At 40.3% G+C, this 13873-nt stretch overlaps 1 protein-coding gene across 8 annotated transcripts in view; it reads left to right on the top strand.

Annotated features, from left to right (window-relative positions):
• The window catches only part of MPHOSPH9 (M-phase phosphoprotein 9), a 74800-nt gene extending 61285 nt beyond the window's left edge, over window positions 1-13515 (top strand). For 4 of the 8 annotated variants that reach the window (XM_030821599.1, XM_030821597.1, XM_030821595.1 and 1 more), the window contains 8 exons: window positions 1024-1173; window positions 2349-2524; window positions 3696-3836; window positions 4671-4791; window positions 5587-5690; window positions 6419-6666; window positions 6953-7021; window positions 10856-13515. In XM_030821599.1, the coding sequence (XP_030677459.1) occupies window positions 1024-1173; window positions 2349-2524; window positions 3696-3836; window positions 4671-4791; window positions 5587-5690; window positions 6419-6666; window positions 6953-7021; window positions 10856-10957 (1111 nt within the window). In that variant the 3' untranslated portion in view covers window positions 10958-13515. The remainder of the gene's footprint in view (window positions 1-1023; window positions 1174-2348; window positions 2525-3695; window positions 3837-4670; window positions 4792-5586; window positions 5691-6418; window positions 6667-6952; window positions 7022-10855) is intronic. The other 4 variants (XR_004032080.1, XM_030821596.1, XR_004032082.1 and 1 more) reach the window with 4 other exon arrangements.
• The last annotated feature ends 358 nt before the right edge of the window (window positions 13516-13873 follow it).

Here is a 13873-nt window from a genome sequence, read left to right as displayed (position 1 = left end):
AAACAAAGCAGGCTCTAAAGTCTGGGGAATGACTGGGGGTTAACATGATGGTGGGAACCTCAGATGAGCTCGGGGAGCAATAGTCTAGAACTGCACTGTTCAGTACAGTCCTGCCAACAGCCACTATTACTATTTAAATCAATCATGTCAACCTAAAATGAGTGACAGAGACTGACTCTCCAAAGAAATTTATTTGGAAATGTTGGGGGTTTGCAATCTGGAGTACGCATGCTGTAGTGAACCATAAGCGTATCCAAAGGGGTTGGGACACAGGAAGCTTTAAAAGACAAAGGGCAGTCCACAGTCCACTAAGCTATTTTAAAACAAAGACCACTGGTTACAGGAGCATGTTGCGGGCATTAGCATTAGCTCAGTGGTGGAGACATCCCTTGTTAGGGATGTTTCTTTGTACAAGCAGCTTATTATCTGGAATACTGTGATTCTGAGGAATTCAGAATAGTTCCCATAATCAGCATCTGTGTGAGAGGCTGCTCCTTTGTGCCTCCCAGCTCCATTTTGTGGGAGTTTGACATTAGTGACTCCATTTTGATACTGAAAACTTTCATTATTAAAATTAACATTTTATAATTGGTTCTTCAGTCAGTAGTGACACCTGACTTGTGACTGCTGCATTGGACAGTGCAGATAGCGTTTCTGGTTTTGCAGAAGATTCTGTTGGACAGTGCTGGTCTGAAGGGAACAAGAAGGGCAGCCCTGCTTCCTTCAGCACCTTACCCTCAGCTACAGTAGGGGCACAGAGTGTAAAGGGTGTGAAATGCCTGAGAGACAGTGAGGGGAATGTTCAGAGCCACAAGTACCTGAATCTTGACGAGATTCAGGAGTAACAGAAACTTAGAACAACAGTTAAGTTGAATCATAAAACTGTAAAATAAATTGTATCCAAAATATAGATTGTTACATGTGATTTTTAGTGTACAAATGTGTAAATACTGTTTGAGAGCAGATTGTTTTATATGCACATGCAGTCTGAATTGAAGTGCAGACCTTTATAATGCCTGACAGTTTTCATTCTAATAGCACACTAGCAACTTCAGACGTCAGCAGGCGGAAATGGCTGATTCCAGGTGCAGAGTATTCCATCTTTACCGGCCAGCCTCTGGACACCCAGGACAGTAATGTGGATAACCAGCTGGAGGAAACCTGTAGCCCTGGGTGAGATAACTTTGCTAAAGATTCTATTTAGGGATGTTATGCTTTCTTAGAGATTTCAATTGCTTTTAGTTCAGGAAGCCCTCTCTTTGGTTCTTTAATGTCTTAATTTTGAGAACCTGATTTTTATTTTACTTTGAAAGGCTACTACTTTTAGAATATTTTACTTCCATGAGCTCTGCCAAGCTTCCGCACCTGTGCTCAGTGGCACGGTATGGGTTTGTGATTAGGATAGGATGTCGATCCTCAGGCCAGGTGTGGTGGCTCACGCCTGTAATCCCAACACTTTGGGAGGCCAACGTGGAGGATCGCTTGAGCCTAGGAGTTTGAGACCAGCTTGGGCAGCATGACAAAGTCCCACCTCTACAAAAAATAAATATATTAGACGGGCGTGGTGACATGTGCCTGTAGTTTTAGCTACTTGGGAAGCTGAGGTGGGAGGATTACTTGAGCCTGGGGAGCTCAAGGCTACAGTGAGCTATGATTGCACCACTGCACTCCAGCCTGGGTGACAGAGTGAGACCTTGTCTATAAACAAACAAAAGATGTAGATCCTCTCCCCCTTCAGATGGCTCTGGCCAGCCCGAGCCCCGAGCCTACATGAGCAGCCTCAGCCGCTTACTCCAGGGTGCTGTGCAGATGCTGTTCCTCTAAGTATAGGACTAGAAGGATGGGAAAGCACTGTATGCGGGTTTAATTTATTTGCATTGCAAAGCATGCTTATTGTGGAATATAATTGTCAACTCTGTTATTCCCCTAACAACCCCAGTAAAGTGTGTGTTTTAGCTTGGACTGTTATAACAAAGTACCACAGACTGGGTGGCATAAACAACACACATTTCTTTCTCTACCTCTGGAGGCTGGAAGTGCAAGATCAGGGTGCTGAGTGTTTGGTGAGGGCCCTCTTCTTGGTTATGTCCTCACATGGCCTTTCCTTTGCTGTGAGTGCACAGAGAGAGCGCTCCTGCCTCTTTCCCTTTTTCATAAGGGCATTAATCCCATCTTGGAGGCTTCACCCTCATGACCTCATCCAACCCTAATTACCTCTTAAAGGCCCCACCTCCAGACACCATCACATTGAAGATTAGGGCTTCAACATGTATGTTTGGTGTGGGGGCGGGGGGCAATATACAGACGTTCAGTCCATAGCGCTGTATGTCTTAAAATTATTGTTTAAGGCACCGTTCACCTCTGGAAAAGGATTCTTCACCTGGAAATTCATCAACAAGCTTGTTGATAAAAAAGCAAAGAGAGACTTCAGACATGCCGATCATGAGAGCTTTAAAAGAACTTGATGAGGGAAAAATGTTTAAAAATTGGGGGACACAGACAGAGAAAGAGGACACCTCAAATAGTGAGTATTTCCTTGTTTGAGATAGACGGATATAGATATCTTTTCCCCATTTATATTACCTTCGTTAAAATTAAAATATTTAGATAATGAAATTAAAAGTTTTAGCTCTGTAAACTTGCTATTTTACTGCTACTTCAGCCCCATTTCATAGAGAATTGAATGTCCTGGTTAATAATTTATCACAGTTCTGGCATAACATGTACCTTTTGTACAAAGCCAGTTGCATCTTACATTCTGATTATGAAAAAGGCTTACATGGCATTTTTTTTTTTTTTTTTGAGACAGAGTCTCACTCTTTTGCCCAGGCTGGAGTGCAGTGCGTAATCTCAGCTCACTGCAAACTCCACCTCCCAGGTTCAAGCGATCATCCTGCCTCAGCCTCTCAAGTACCTAGAATTACAGGCGCCCTCCATCACCCCCGGCTAATTTTAATATTTTTAATAGAGACGGAGTTTCACCATGTTGGCCAGGTTGGTCTCGAACTCCTGGCTTCAAGTGGTCCACCCGCCTTGTCCTCCCAAAGTGTTGTGATTACAGGTGTGAACCACTGCTCCTGGCCTTACATGGCATTCCTAAGGATATTTGAAAAATTCCTGTCGGTCCATCTTACTTGCACACATCAGAAAGCTGTGATAGGCATTTGGTATTCGTGAAGTGAGATATAAAATTTCCTCTTCTTTCTTGGTTACCGAGCATCTGTAGATAAGTCAAGTAGTGTCTTTAATACTGTGTTTTTTCACAGGTCCAGGTCACCAATACGTTTCTCTCCTTTGCCACTATGCTTGCTTGCTCAGACCCCTCAGTCACCCTGCCAGCGTCTTTGGAGTTACATCTCCCAAGCAGTGTCTCTTAGTAAATAAATTAGTAACCTGCTTTCTAAAAATAACCCTCTTGAAAGTCACCTTGAATGCTGATTGTAAACAGGGAACCAGAATGAATTCATTATAAACTCCCATATTTTTCTTCATCAAGCATTTTTTATCATTATAATGTGGTGCATTTGCAAATAGTCGTTATGACCTAGCTGGTGAGAATAAATGCTTTGAGCAGAACCTAAGCTGTGGGGCTTGGTGTGTAACCATGTGTAACCACCTGTTAATAAAGGTGGATAACTGAAGCTTAGGCTTGTTTTGATTTGTTTTTTGTTTTGCTTTTTTTTGGTCTGCTGTAGTAAATCCTCAGCAAACTGAAACTTCAGTTAATGCAAGTCGTTCTCCAGAAAAGTGTGCCCAACAGAGACAAAAGAGACTTAATTCGGCCTCACAGAGATCATCATCTTTACCACCTTCAAATCGTAAATCAAGTACTCCAAGTAAGAGTTAGATGTGTACATCTCTTGGGTTCAAAAGCGTGATCTCTGAGTCAAATCTATTTGTGCCCACTGCTTGCCCGTTTCTGGCTTCTCTTGTATCCTCAGCACCTAGTAGAGTACTCTGAGCAGAGGACCCCTAAATAAGATCTTGTTCATAAATAAAATTGTCTGATCACACAGATACTACAAATGTAAATGAAGAAATCTGTTTATTAAAGTGAGATTTTTTATTGTGTCCAGTAAATTGTTTACAACTAATACTAATAATTTATTGTGTCCACTAAATTGTTTGCAACTAATACTTAAAAAGACTTCAGAGTTTTTAAGATAGTAGACAGCTCAAAACATTAATTCCATCAAATTAATCCAAGCTGGTCTGCATATATACTTCTTATGTATTTGATCTCAAGTACTCAGCATTAGTCACCGTCTTTCTTTAGCGAATTACAGGTTGGTTTTAAAGTTGAAGCATTGAATTTCTGTCCAGAATTTCCATTTTCACACCAGCTGAGGAGATTCTTATTATTGTGTTATAGGAATGTTCAGTAGTGTACTGCTGTTTCCATCTTATTTCCAGTCGACTTCTAAAATCCTGAAAAACCAGTTTTGAGTCAGAGTGCTGAACGTACTGTCTGATATACTACAGTGTTACAGTGGTTACCTCTAGGTGTTAGGATTATGAGTGATTTTATTTTTTTGTACACTCTTATTTCTCAAAGTTTTACGTTGAAATTATATTCCTTTCAAAATTAGAAGAAAAAATACTGAATAAGAAACTGTTATGCTGATACATATAGAAGGAAAAGAATATTTCCTCTTCATTTTCTTCTATAGCAAAAAGAGAGATTATGCTAACACCAGTGACTGTGGCTTATAGTCCAAAGCGATCCCCTAAAGAAAACTTGTCCCCAGGATTTAGTCATCTGCTTAGCAAAAATGAGAGCAGTCCGATTCGGTAAGTTCTCTAAAATTGTAGAATAAAGTTTACTATATTAGTGATTTTTTTCCAAATGTTGACTTATGTTTCTAGCTATCACTAATTTTTCAGTTACCAGTGGGAACTCCGTGAATTTCATTTAAATCATAAGTGAATGTCATACTACAACTAAAGTACTGCAGTACAATGAACACAGTTTTTAACTATGTAAACTTGCTACTACTAGATTTTAAATATCACCTCAGCACCCCGTTCAGCTTTTGTATGTAGAATGATAGTTCTTTGTTTTCCTGAAAAGGTTTATGATACGGGAGAACTTTTGGGCCATTTGTACAGGAAAGTGGGCTTTACTGGTATGGCCCTGCCACCAAATGCATGTTTACCTGTGCTACTGAGAATCTGTCCCCTCCGAAGTGTGGGCAGCTGTATGTGCTATTGGCGGGGAGGGATGTTGCTTCTTGGTTCCAGACCCAACTCTGTCAGGCTCTTGCAGAGATGAGTTAAGCACATTGAACCTCAGTTTCCTCTTCTATAAAACGGGGATAATAATAACTACCCTGCTTACTTCATAAGGTTTTTATAAAGATCAAATGAGATAATGTATGGGTAAGTGTTTTAAGTCTTTAGTTTGTAAATACAATTTTGTTAGAAAATAGAAATAAAATTTCAGTTTTAGACAATTACATAACCAGCTTTCTTTTAAGAAAATACATAAATATGTGAGTTAGCTGGATGCCAGCTCATCTTTGTAGTGGAGATAGGGAAAATCAGTTAACATTTTTTTTCTCACAAGTAACTTGCTTCATTCAATAGATTTGATATACTTTTGGATGATTTAGATACTGTTCCTGTGTCTACATTACAACGTACCAATCCAAGAAAGCAACTCCAGTTTCTTCCTCTAGATGGCTCGGAAGGTATCTTTTCCTAAAAAATATTAGTTATGGTTTTAATCATTCATTTTTTGAGATTCTGGTATCTCTCAGTGTTCTAAATATTGTAATATCTTGCACTTAAAAATTTTCCTACTCAAGAGCGTCTGAAACTAAGCACTCATGATGCTACGTGTTGTTATGTCAATGTTGTTATCCTCATTGAAAAGTTGGGAAACTGAGGTACAGGGAATGTTGATGTTTAATTACCAGAGCCACACTGTTCAGTTATTCTCTTTGCTTTTATTCTCTATATGCAGCTTAGGCTTTGGGTAACTTTTTTTTCTCATTTATATTCTAAATTGGAATAAAGCTATAAGACAATGTATGTGAAATCACTTGGGTAGGCCCTCAAAACATTAACTGTTTAGTGTTGGTGTATGTCCACTAAATGTGATGTATTATTTAGTTTTTAAGCTTTTTTTTTTTTTTTGCTTTAAGTTTACTTAAAGTTCATTTATGTTTACATGAAGTTTGCTTAAGTTCATTAAGGGAAGTTGCAAAGATTGTCAAACAGAGGGCAAAGCTTTCAGAATTCTTTGGAGAAAAAACTACTGAGTAAATATGATTGATTATTGTACCTCTTTTCATTACTTTTTTGGGCCATATAGCAGCTATATCCAGAAAGTGAAATTGGGCAACATATTTAATATATATGCAACCTACATGAAAAATTGGTAAGAAATATAAGCAATTTCTCTCCTCTCTGACAGAAAAAACGTATTCTGAGAAAGCCACCGATAACCATGTTAATCATAGCTCTTGCCCTGAACCGGTGCCAAATGGAGTGAAGAAAGTATCTGTGAGAACAGCCTGGGAGAAGAATAAGTCAGTTAGCTATGAACAGTGTAAGCCGGTTTCAGTCACTCCACAGGGGAATGATTTTGAATATACGGCAAAAATTCGGACCCTAGCTGAAACAGAACGATTTTTTGATGAACTTACAAAAGAAAAGGACCAGGTAAAAACAAACAAATATTTTTAAAAATTGTTTTCTGAACTTAATGCTTATGCCTAAGGAGAAGGGAATTATTGAGTCAAACCTGTCTCAGGAAATTACAATGGGATAACATACCAGAGCTGTGCTAGCAACGGATTTGAGCCATGTGGTCGTTACTAATTGACAGAGGGAAATTAAGTTGAGATGAAATAGACAAGGAAATACTAAGCCAAAATCTTTTCTTTCCATTCTGAGTAATAAACCTCCCTGCCAGTAATTTAAACATATTTTTTTCGTGTGTTAACAGATTGAGGCAGCACTAAGCAGGATGCCTTCTCCTGGAGGACGAATCACTTTACAGACAAGATTAAATCAGGTGAAATGTCTTAGCTTGAATCTGCTTTAGAGGCTTGATGCCAGTCAGTGTTCCAGTTATCTAAGAGGGGTTTAAAAAATCATGGCACAGTGAAAATTAGACACACTGAAGCAGCAGTCAAAACTTTTAGCTTTTACGGGAAGTGTTTGATTATAGCAATTTTATAACTGCAAGCTAGCTTTCAGGAATAAAAATTGATTTTACCTTTAGACTTAGAGAAGAAGGTGTTCATGCCCTTGTATTTTCAAGAAACTAACTTGAGAGCAAATGGCAATATGCTTTTCAACAGATTTTACATTAAGTTAGTGCTCACAGATTGCCTCTCTTTTTGTTTGATTTCTCTCTCCTCAAATCTGTAATTTATTTCTGAACTCCTTTCCATTAGCAAGCAGATAAAATGGTTACACTTTGGAAACTGAATAGCTGTAGAGGTTCAAAAAGTGAGCCGTAGGCCGGGCGCAGGGGCTCACGCCTGTAATCCCAGCACTTTGGGAGGCTGAGGCCGGTGTATCACCTGAGGTCAGGAGTTCCAGCCACTGCGCCCAGCCCCCAACTTCTTTTTTTCTGACTTTGTCTTTTTGTTCTGATAAATTTTAGTCAATAATTTATAGGCCGGGCGTGGTGGCTCATGCCGGTAATCCCAGCACTTTGGGAGGCTGAAGTGGGCGGATCACCTGAGGTCAGGAGTTCGAGACCAGCTTGGCCCGCATGGTGAAACCCCGTCTCTACTAAAGTACAAAAATTAGCCGGGCATGGTGGGCAGGGGGACACCTGTAATTCCAGCTACTCAGGAGGCTGAGGCAGGAGAATTGCTCCAACCTGGAAGGCGGAGGTTGCAGTGAGCCAAGATGATGCCACTGCACTCCAGCCTGGGTAATAGAGCAAGACTCAGTCTTAAAACAAACAAACAAAAAAAACTTTCAATTGAACTTTTCATGTTATGAAATATCTTTCTATAACATCCTTTTAAATTAACGTACAATATTCCATCAGCAGTAACATATTTAACCAAGAATGTTTTAGTAGAAATTTGGGTTGCTTCTAATTTTGGATATCGTAAATAAGGCTGCAATAAAGTTCTTAAACATATCTCTTTGCACATGTAAGTATTGCCTTGGGAATCATTCCCAGAAGTAAAAATGCTAGGTCCAAAGAAATGCAAATTTCTAAGGATTTGGATATATGTCAAGTTGTAACCCAGGATGTTTGAGACAATTTCTACTCCTACCTGCAGTGTATGAAGATAAGCTCTTCCCCATCCTGAAACCTGTATTTTTTGGGGGGGAAAAAAAACTGCCATGGCCAGGTGCAATGGCTTATGCCTGTAATCCTAGCACTTTGGGAGGCCGAGGTGGGTGTATCACGAGGTCAGGAGTTCGAGACCAGCCTGGCCAACATGGCAAAACCCCATCTCTACTAAATATACAAAAAATTAGCCAGGCATGGTAGTGCACGCCTGCAGTCCTAGCTACTCGGGAGGCTGAGGCATGAGAATCGCTTGAACCCGGGTGGTGGAGGTTGCATTGAGCTGAGATCGTGCCACTGCACTCAGCCTGGGTGACAGAGCAAGACTCCGTCTCGAAAAAGAATAATAATAATAAAAATACCTGCCAATGTGATCGTTTTTTAAAAGCTGTGGGGTTGTCTTGGCTAATCTTTTATTTATCTAGTTTGGAGACAGAGTCTCGCTCTGTCACCAGGCTGGAGCGCAGTGACACAATCTCGGTTCACTGCAACCTCCAACTCCCTGGTTCAACTGATTCTCCTGCCTCAGCCTCCCGAGTAGCTGGGATTACAGGCACATGGGCCCAGCCTAATTCAAAGATGTTTTGAGGCTGAGCACAGTGGCTCATGCCACTGTAATCTCAGCACTTTGGGAGGCCAAGGTGGGCGGATCACTTGAGGTCAGGAGTTTGAGGCCAGCCTGGCCAATGTGGTGAAAGCCTGTCTCTACTAAAAATACAAAAAAATTAGCCGGTTGTGGTGGTGTGCCTGTAATCTCAGCTACTTGGAGGCTGAGGCAGGAGGTTCAGTTGAACTCAAGAGTTGGAGGTTGCAGTGAGCTGAGATTGCACCACTGTACTCCAGTCAGGGCAACAGAGTGAGACTGTGTCTCCAAAAAAAAAAAATTGAGACAGAGTTTGATTCTCTTCTTAGGTTTCTCTTTTAATTTTTTTGAGACAGGATCTCATTCTGTTACTCAGGCTGGAGTGCATTGGCATAATCATAGCTCACTGTAGTCTTGACCTCTGAGGCCTCAGCCCCTTGAGTAAGCTAGGACTACAGGCATGCACCACCACACCTGGCTAATTTTAAAAATTTTTTTGAGGCAGGGCATTGCAGCATTGCCCAGGCTGGTCTCAAACTCCTGGCCACAGGTGATTCTCCCACTTTGGTCGCCCAAAGTGCTGGGATTACAGGTGTGAGCCACCATGCTTGGCCTTATTTTTCTTTTTAAAAATGATACATGGCTGGGTGCGCTGGCTCACGCCTGTAATCCCAGCACTTTGGGAGGCTGAGGTGGGCAGATCAGATCACCTGCAGTCAGGAGTTCAAGACCAGCTTGGCCAATATGGCAAAACCCTTCTCTACTAAAAATATAAAAATGAGCCGGGCATGGTGGTGGGCACCTGTAATCCCAGCTACTTTTGAGGCTGAGGGAGGAGAATCGCTTGAACCTGGGAGGCAGAGGTTGCAGTGAGCTGAGATTGTGCCACTGCACTCCAGCCTGGGCAACAGAGCGAGACTCCGTCTCCCCCTCCCCCCCCCCAAAAAAAAGTGGTATGCGTATATATGTATGCAGAAAAAATAGGAAAGAGGAACAGTTTTTTTTTGCTTATTTGTCTTCTTAATTTTCTATATGCTAAGTGTTCTATAATCCTTTTATAATTAAAGAAAAAATTTTTAAGTTTTATTTCAGGACACCATTGGAATTAATACTGAATAAATTAACTAAAATGATGCTGGGTGCGGTGGCTTACGCCTATAATCCCAGCACTTTGGGAGGCCGAGGTGGGTGGATCACTTGAGACCAGGAGTTTGAGACCAGCCTGGGTGACATAGTGAGACCTTGTCTCTGCAAAAAAAAAATGTTTAAAGTCAGCCAGGTGTGGTGGTGCCTGCCTGTAGTTTCAGATACTCGAGAGGCTAAGGTGGAAGGATTGCTTGAGCCCAAGAGTTTGAGGCTGCAGTAAGCTATGATCATGCCACTGCAGTTCAGCTTTGGGTGATAGAGCAAGACCCTGTCTCAACAAAAACACAGAAGTATGTATAATGATATATAGTCCAGGTATTATTTAACAGTAATATTCTTTATTTTAAAATAGCAATTGTTAATTCATTGTGAAATCTATTTTTTTTTTAGAAAAGTATCCTTCAGTGTTTTTTTTTTCCTTTTTAACTTAGAATTTTTGGTGAGAAGAAAGTTATTTGATCTATGTATGTGTGGGATGCAGCACTGATCAAATGTGTCCATTTCTTCTGGTGAAATGTGTGAAGCACCTCCTAGGCTCCTCTTGTACTGTTCTCACTTCAGCAGAGCCAAAGAATTATCCTCTTCCAGTTGGTTGTATTGCTATTACTAGAATTTCCATATACTCAATGTGTCAAACATATTGAGAATATTTTAAAGTACAGCAGTTATTTGGAATAGTTGAAAAGCTGATTTATATTGTCCAGTTTAAAAGAAATCATAAGATGATTTGTGTAGAAAGCAAAATAATTGTAACTTTAGTGTTTATACTTGCCCTTTTGCTAAAAGGAAGGTCAGTTTGGTGGTGATTATAGAACTTGGTATAGAATTCTAATTAAACTTTTCCCATTGTTTTCACCTAGGAAGCCTTGGAAGATCGTTTGGAAAGGATTAATCGAGAACTGGGTTCAGTTCGCATGACGCTAAAGAAATTCCATGTTTTGCGCACCTCTGCAAATCTTTGAGATTTGTAGCCATTAAATTTTGAGACATTTTTGTTTGCACTAATGTATAATTATGCAGTCAGAAAAGGCAAACTATTTTGTACTGTTTATAAGCCTTCAAACAGTAGTTTTACAATCATGCTATTCTTACACTTGCTATTTTATACTTCAAATGGCCACATATTTTCAAGATATTTTTGTTATGCTCAGGAATCTCTTGTATATTTTACTATTTAAAAAGCATTATTTTTAAATAGTATATGTCTCCAATTTATATCAAGAATAAGGAAATATAAACAGGGGAAGCAGCTTGTTTCTAAACAAATAGTGTTATCCTTTTACAATTAACTTTGCACACCAATTTTATAAACTTGTTCTACATTGTAAATACAATTCATTTTTTAAAAAATAAAGCTTAATAGCTTCCATAATGATAGACTAGTACATGCTGAATACATAAACAATTACAGTGTACCTTGGATTTCAGGTGTGTTGAGGTTTTTAAAAAATGATAATGCAATTCCTATTTGAAACATGTCTTAGAGTGAATATCAGAATAGTAATAATGGACTCTTGGAAAGCTTTGAAAACTACATGAATATAACTCATTTTCTTTAAACTTTATTGTCTGTAAGAGAAAAATGAGAGAGATTGTAATTCTCTAATTTTATCTTTTCTAAAAAAGTTAAACAATTGGAGAGCCTGCTCTGGAGGGCTCTCAGCGTAGCTCTCTGCCCATTGTTCTGAATTAACTTGTGTCCCACCCTGGACAATAAATGGACAGATAAACCCTTTGAAATACAAGCCACCACCCCATGAGGGATTAAGAGGGCAGCCTGGTTTTCTTAGTGTGCATGGCTTCAGCTGTCCGTCGTAGTTGTCATCTGGATATGTTCACCCCTTTCCACTCCTTCACCCTGGCCAAAAGGAAAATATTTCCATTGTAGGTGCTTTAAGAACACGAGACTTTAGATCATCACAATCTACTGTATTTGTTAATGGACAGGGAGTGTGTCCAGATGGAGCCTGGTGCCTTCCCCTCAGCCTTGCAGAGGGCTCCAACCCACTGCCTCTGTGGTAGCCGCTGGCTCTCAGAAGTAGCGCGTGGGCAGGAGTCTCTCCTCTGATCCAGGAGCATTGGCAGGTTTGTGTTGGGACTGCTGGTTAAGTTGGAGCTGTGTAACCGCTTACTTTTTGGTAGCCAGTCAGAACGCAGTGCCCCACATAATTCCCGCTCGGTACATGTTGATAAACAGACTCATCCAAACTTTCAAAATGGATTCGTACTAAACATGCTCAGATTTTAAATTTTGGTTTGCTTTTGAGCTTTTCCTCTTTATGTGGCTCTTAATAATAAGTAGTTAGAATGAACCAAGCCATCCCAGTTATTCCAAGCAGGCTTTCAAACGACCTTTGAGCACCCTTCACCTGGCTGGTCCCCAGGCCAGGGGTCCGCAGCCCTGCTCCCTTCTCAGCAAGGAGTGCGGCCTGTCTGACAGTGCAGTTGAACCTTTGCTCCCTACTCCTGCAACTTTTGAAGACTTCAGGCTAATCAAAATTACTTATAATTAGAATCAAGTGCCTTTATTCTTGTTTTTTATTTTTATTTTATTTTATTTATTTATTTTTTTAGATGGAGTTTTGCCCTTGTTGCCCAGGCTGGAGTGCAATGGCATGACCTCAGCTCACTGCAACCTCTGCCTCCCGGGTTCAAGCGATTCTCCTGCCTCAGCCTCCCGGGTAGCTGGGATTACAGGCATCTGCCACCATGCACAGCTAATTGTGTGTGTGTGTATCTTTTTTTTTTTTTTTTTTTTTTTTTTTTTAGTAGAGATGGTGTTTCACCATGTTGGCCAGGCTGGTCTCAAACTCCTGAACTCATGTGATCCGCCTGCCTCGGTCCCCCAAAGTGCTGGGATTACAGGCATGAGCCACCACATCTGGCCTATTCTTGGTATTCTTTATTCTTGGTTTTCTAGCCTTAAAAAAAAAAATCTAGTCTTGGTAAAGAAAATGTTCATTTTAATCAAGCTCCAGTACAGGTTGTGTCAAGACCTAGTAAGACCACCTTTAATGTGTTCCTGGATATGACGTTAAAAACTAACTTGAAAATTGTTAGGATATTTCCTTGTTCCCTACTTTTATTGTAAAATCTACTACATTCTTAAGAATTAAAAAATGCCATTTCAGAAGATAGTTTTATCTTGCCAAGGAATTATCTTCTTAGTAGCCTATATTGGCTTATTCCAAAAAAGGCGTTAAGCTCCATCAAAACATCTTCTGCGCCTCTCTCTCAGCATATGCTTTGATATTTGAAGTGTGTAATAGATTGGAGCTATCAGTCACTTATTTCTAAAAAATGTATTCTTTTTTCTTCATAGCTGTGAAGAGGGATACCAAGGAAAATTCTTTCTGCTATCTTTCTCTTTGGTAATGCTTATCTTATGAACACTCAACTGAAAAAACACTCCACCTAAAAGTAGGAAAGATGGCAATTCTAAATAGCAGCTATTATCCCGGGGTGTAAACTATTTTTGTTGTTGGCTTGGGGCTGTGCTGCAGGTATTAATAGTTAAAAAAAAAAAAAAACAAAAAACCCTAAGCAAATCTGCCACTTCTGAGAAGTGCCTTTTAAAATGCAAATAGAAAGTGGACTCTCTCCTGATGCCTGGATCTGCCCCCTTCCTTGCCCTTGCTAAGCCTCTGTTTGCAGGAGCTACTCCTGAGGTATGGAAATGGCCTTTGCAACTGAAGGACTTTTCCAACTGAAGCAACACATGTAGCTAAAGTGGCCGTGCTAGGGCTGTGCAGAGCTGGGCTCAGGGGACAAGAAAGGAGAAACTTGGAGCCAGACAGACCTGGGTCACATCCTGGCACAGGCCTGCCTTCCTCAGCTATAGGATGAAATAAGAAAACTCCTTTCATTAAGGGAGATTT

Source organism: Nomascus leucogenys, chromosome 10, assembly GCF_006542625.1.
Source record: "Nomascus leucogenys isolate Asia chromosome 10, Asia_NLE_v1, whole genome shotgun sequence".
Lineage (NCBI taxonomy): Eukaryota > Metazoa > Chordata > Mammalia > Primates > Hylobatidae > Nomascus > Nomascus leucogenys.
Note: the sequence above shows the minus strand (reverse complement) of the source record. Positions and strands in the feature narration are given on the sequence as shown.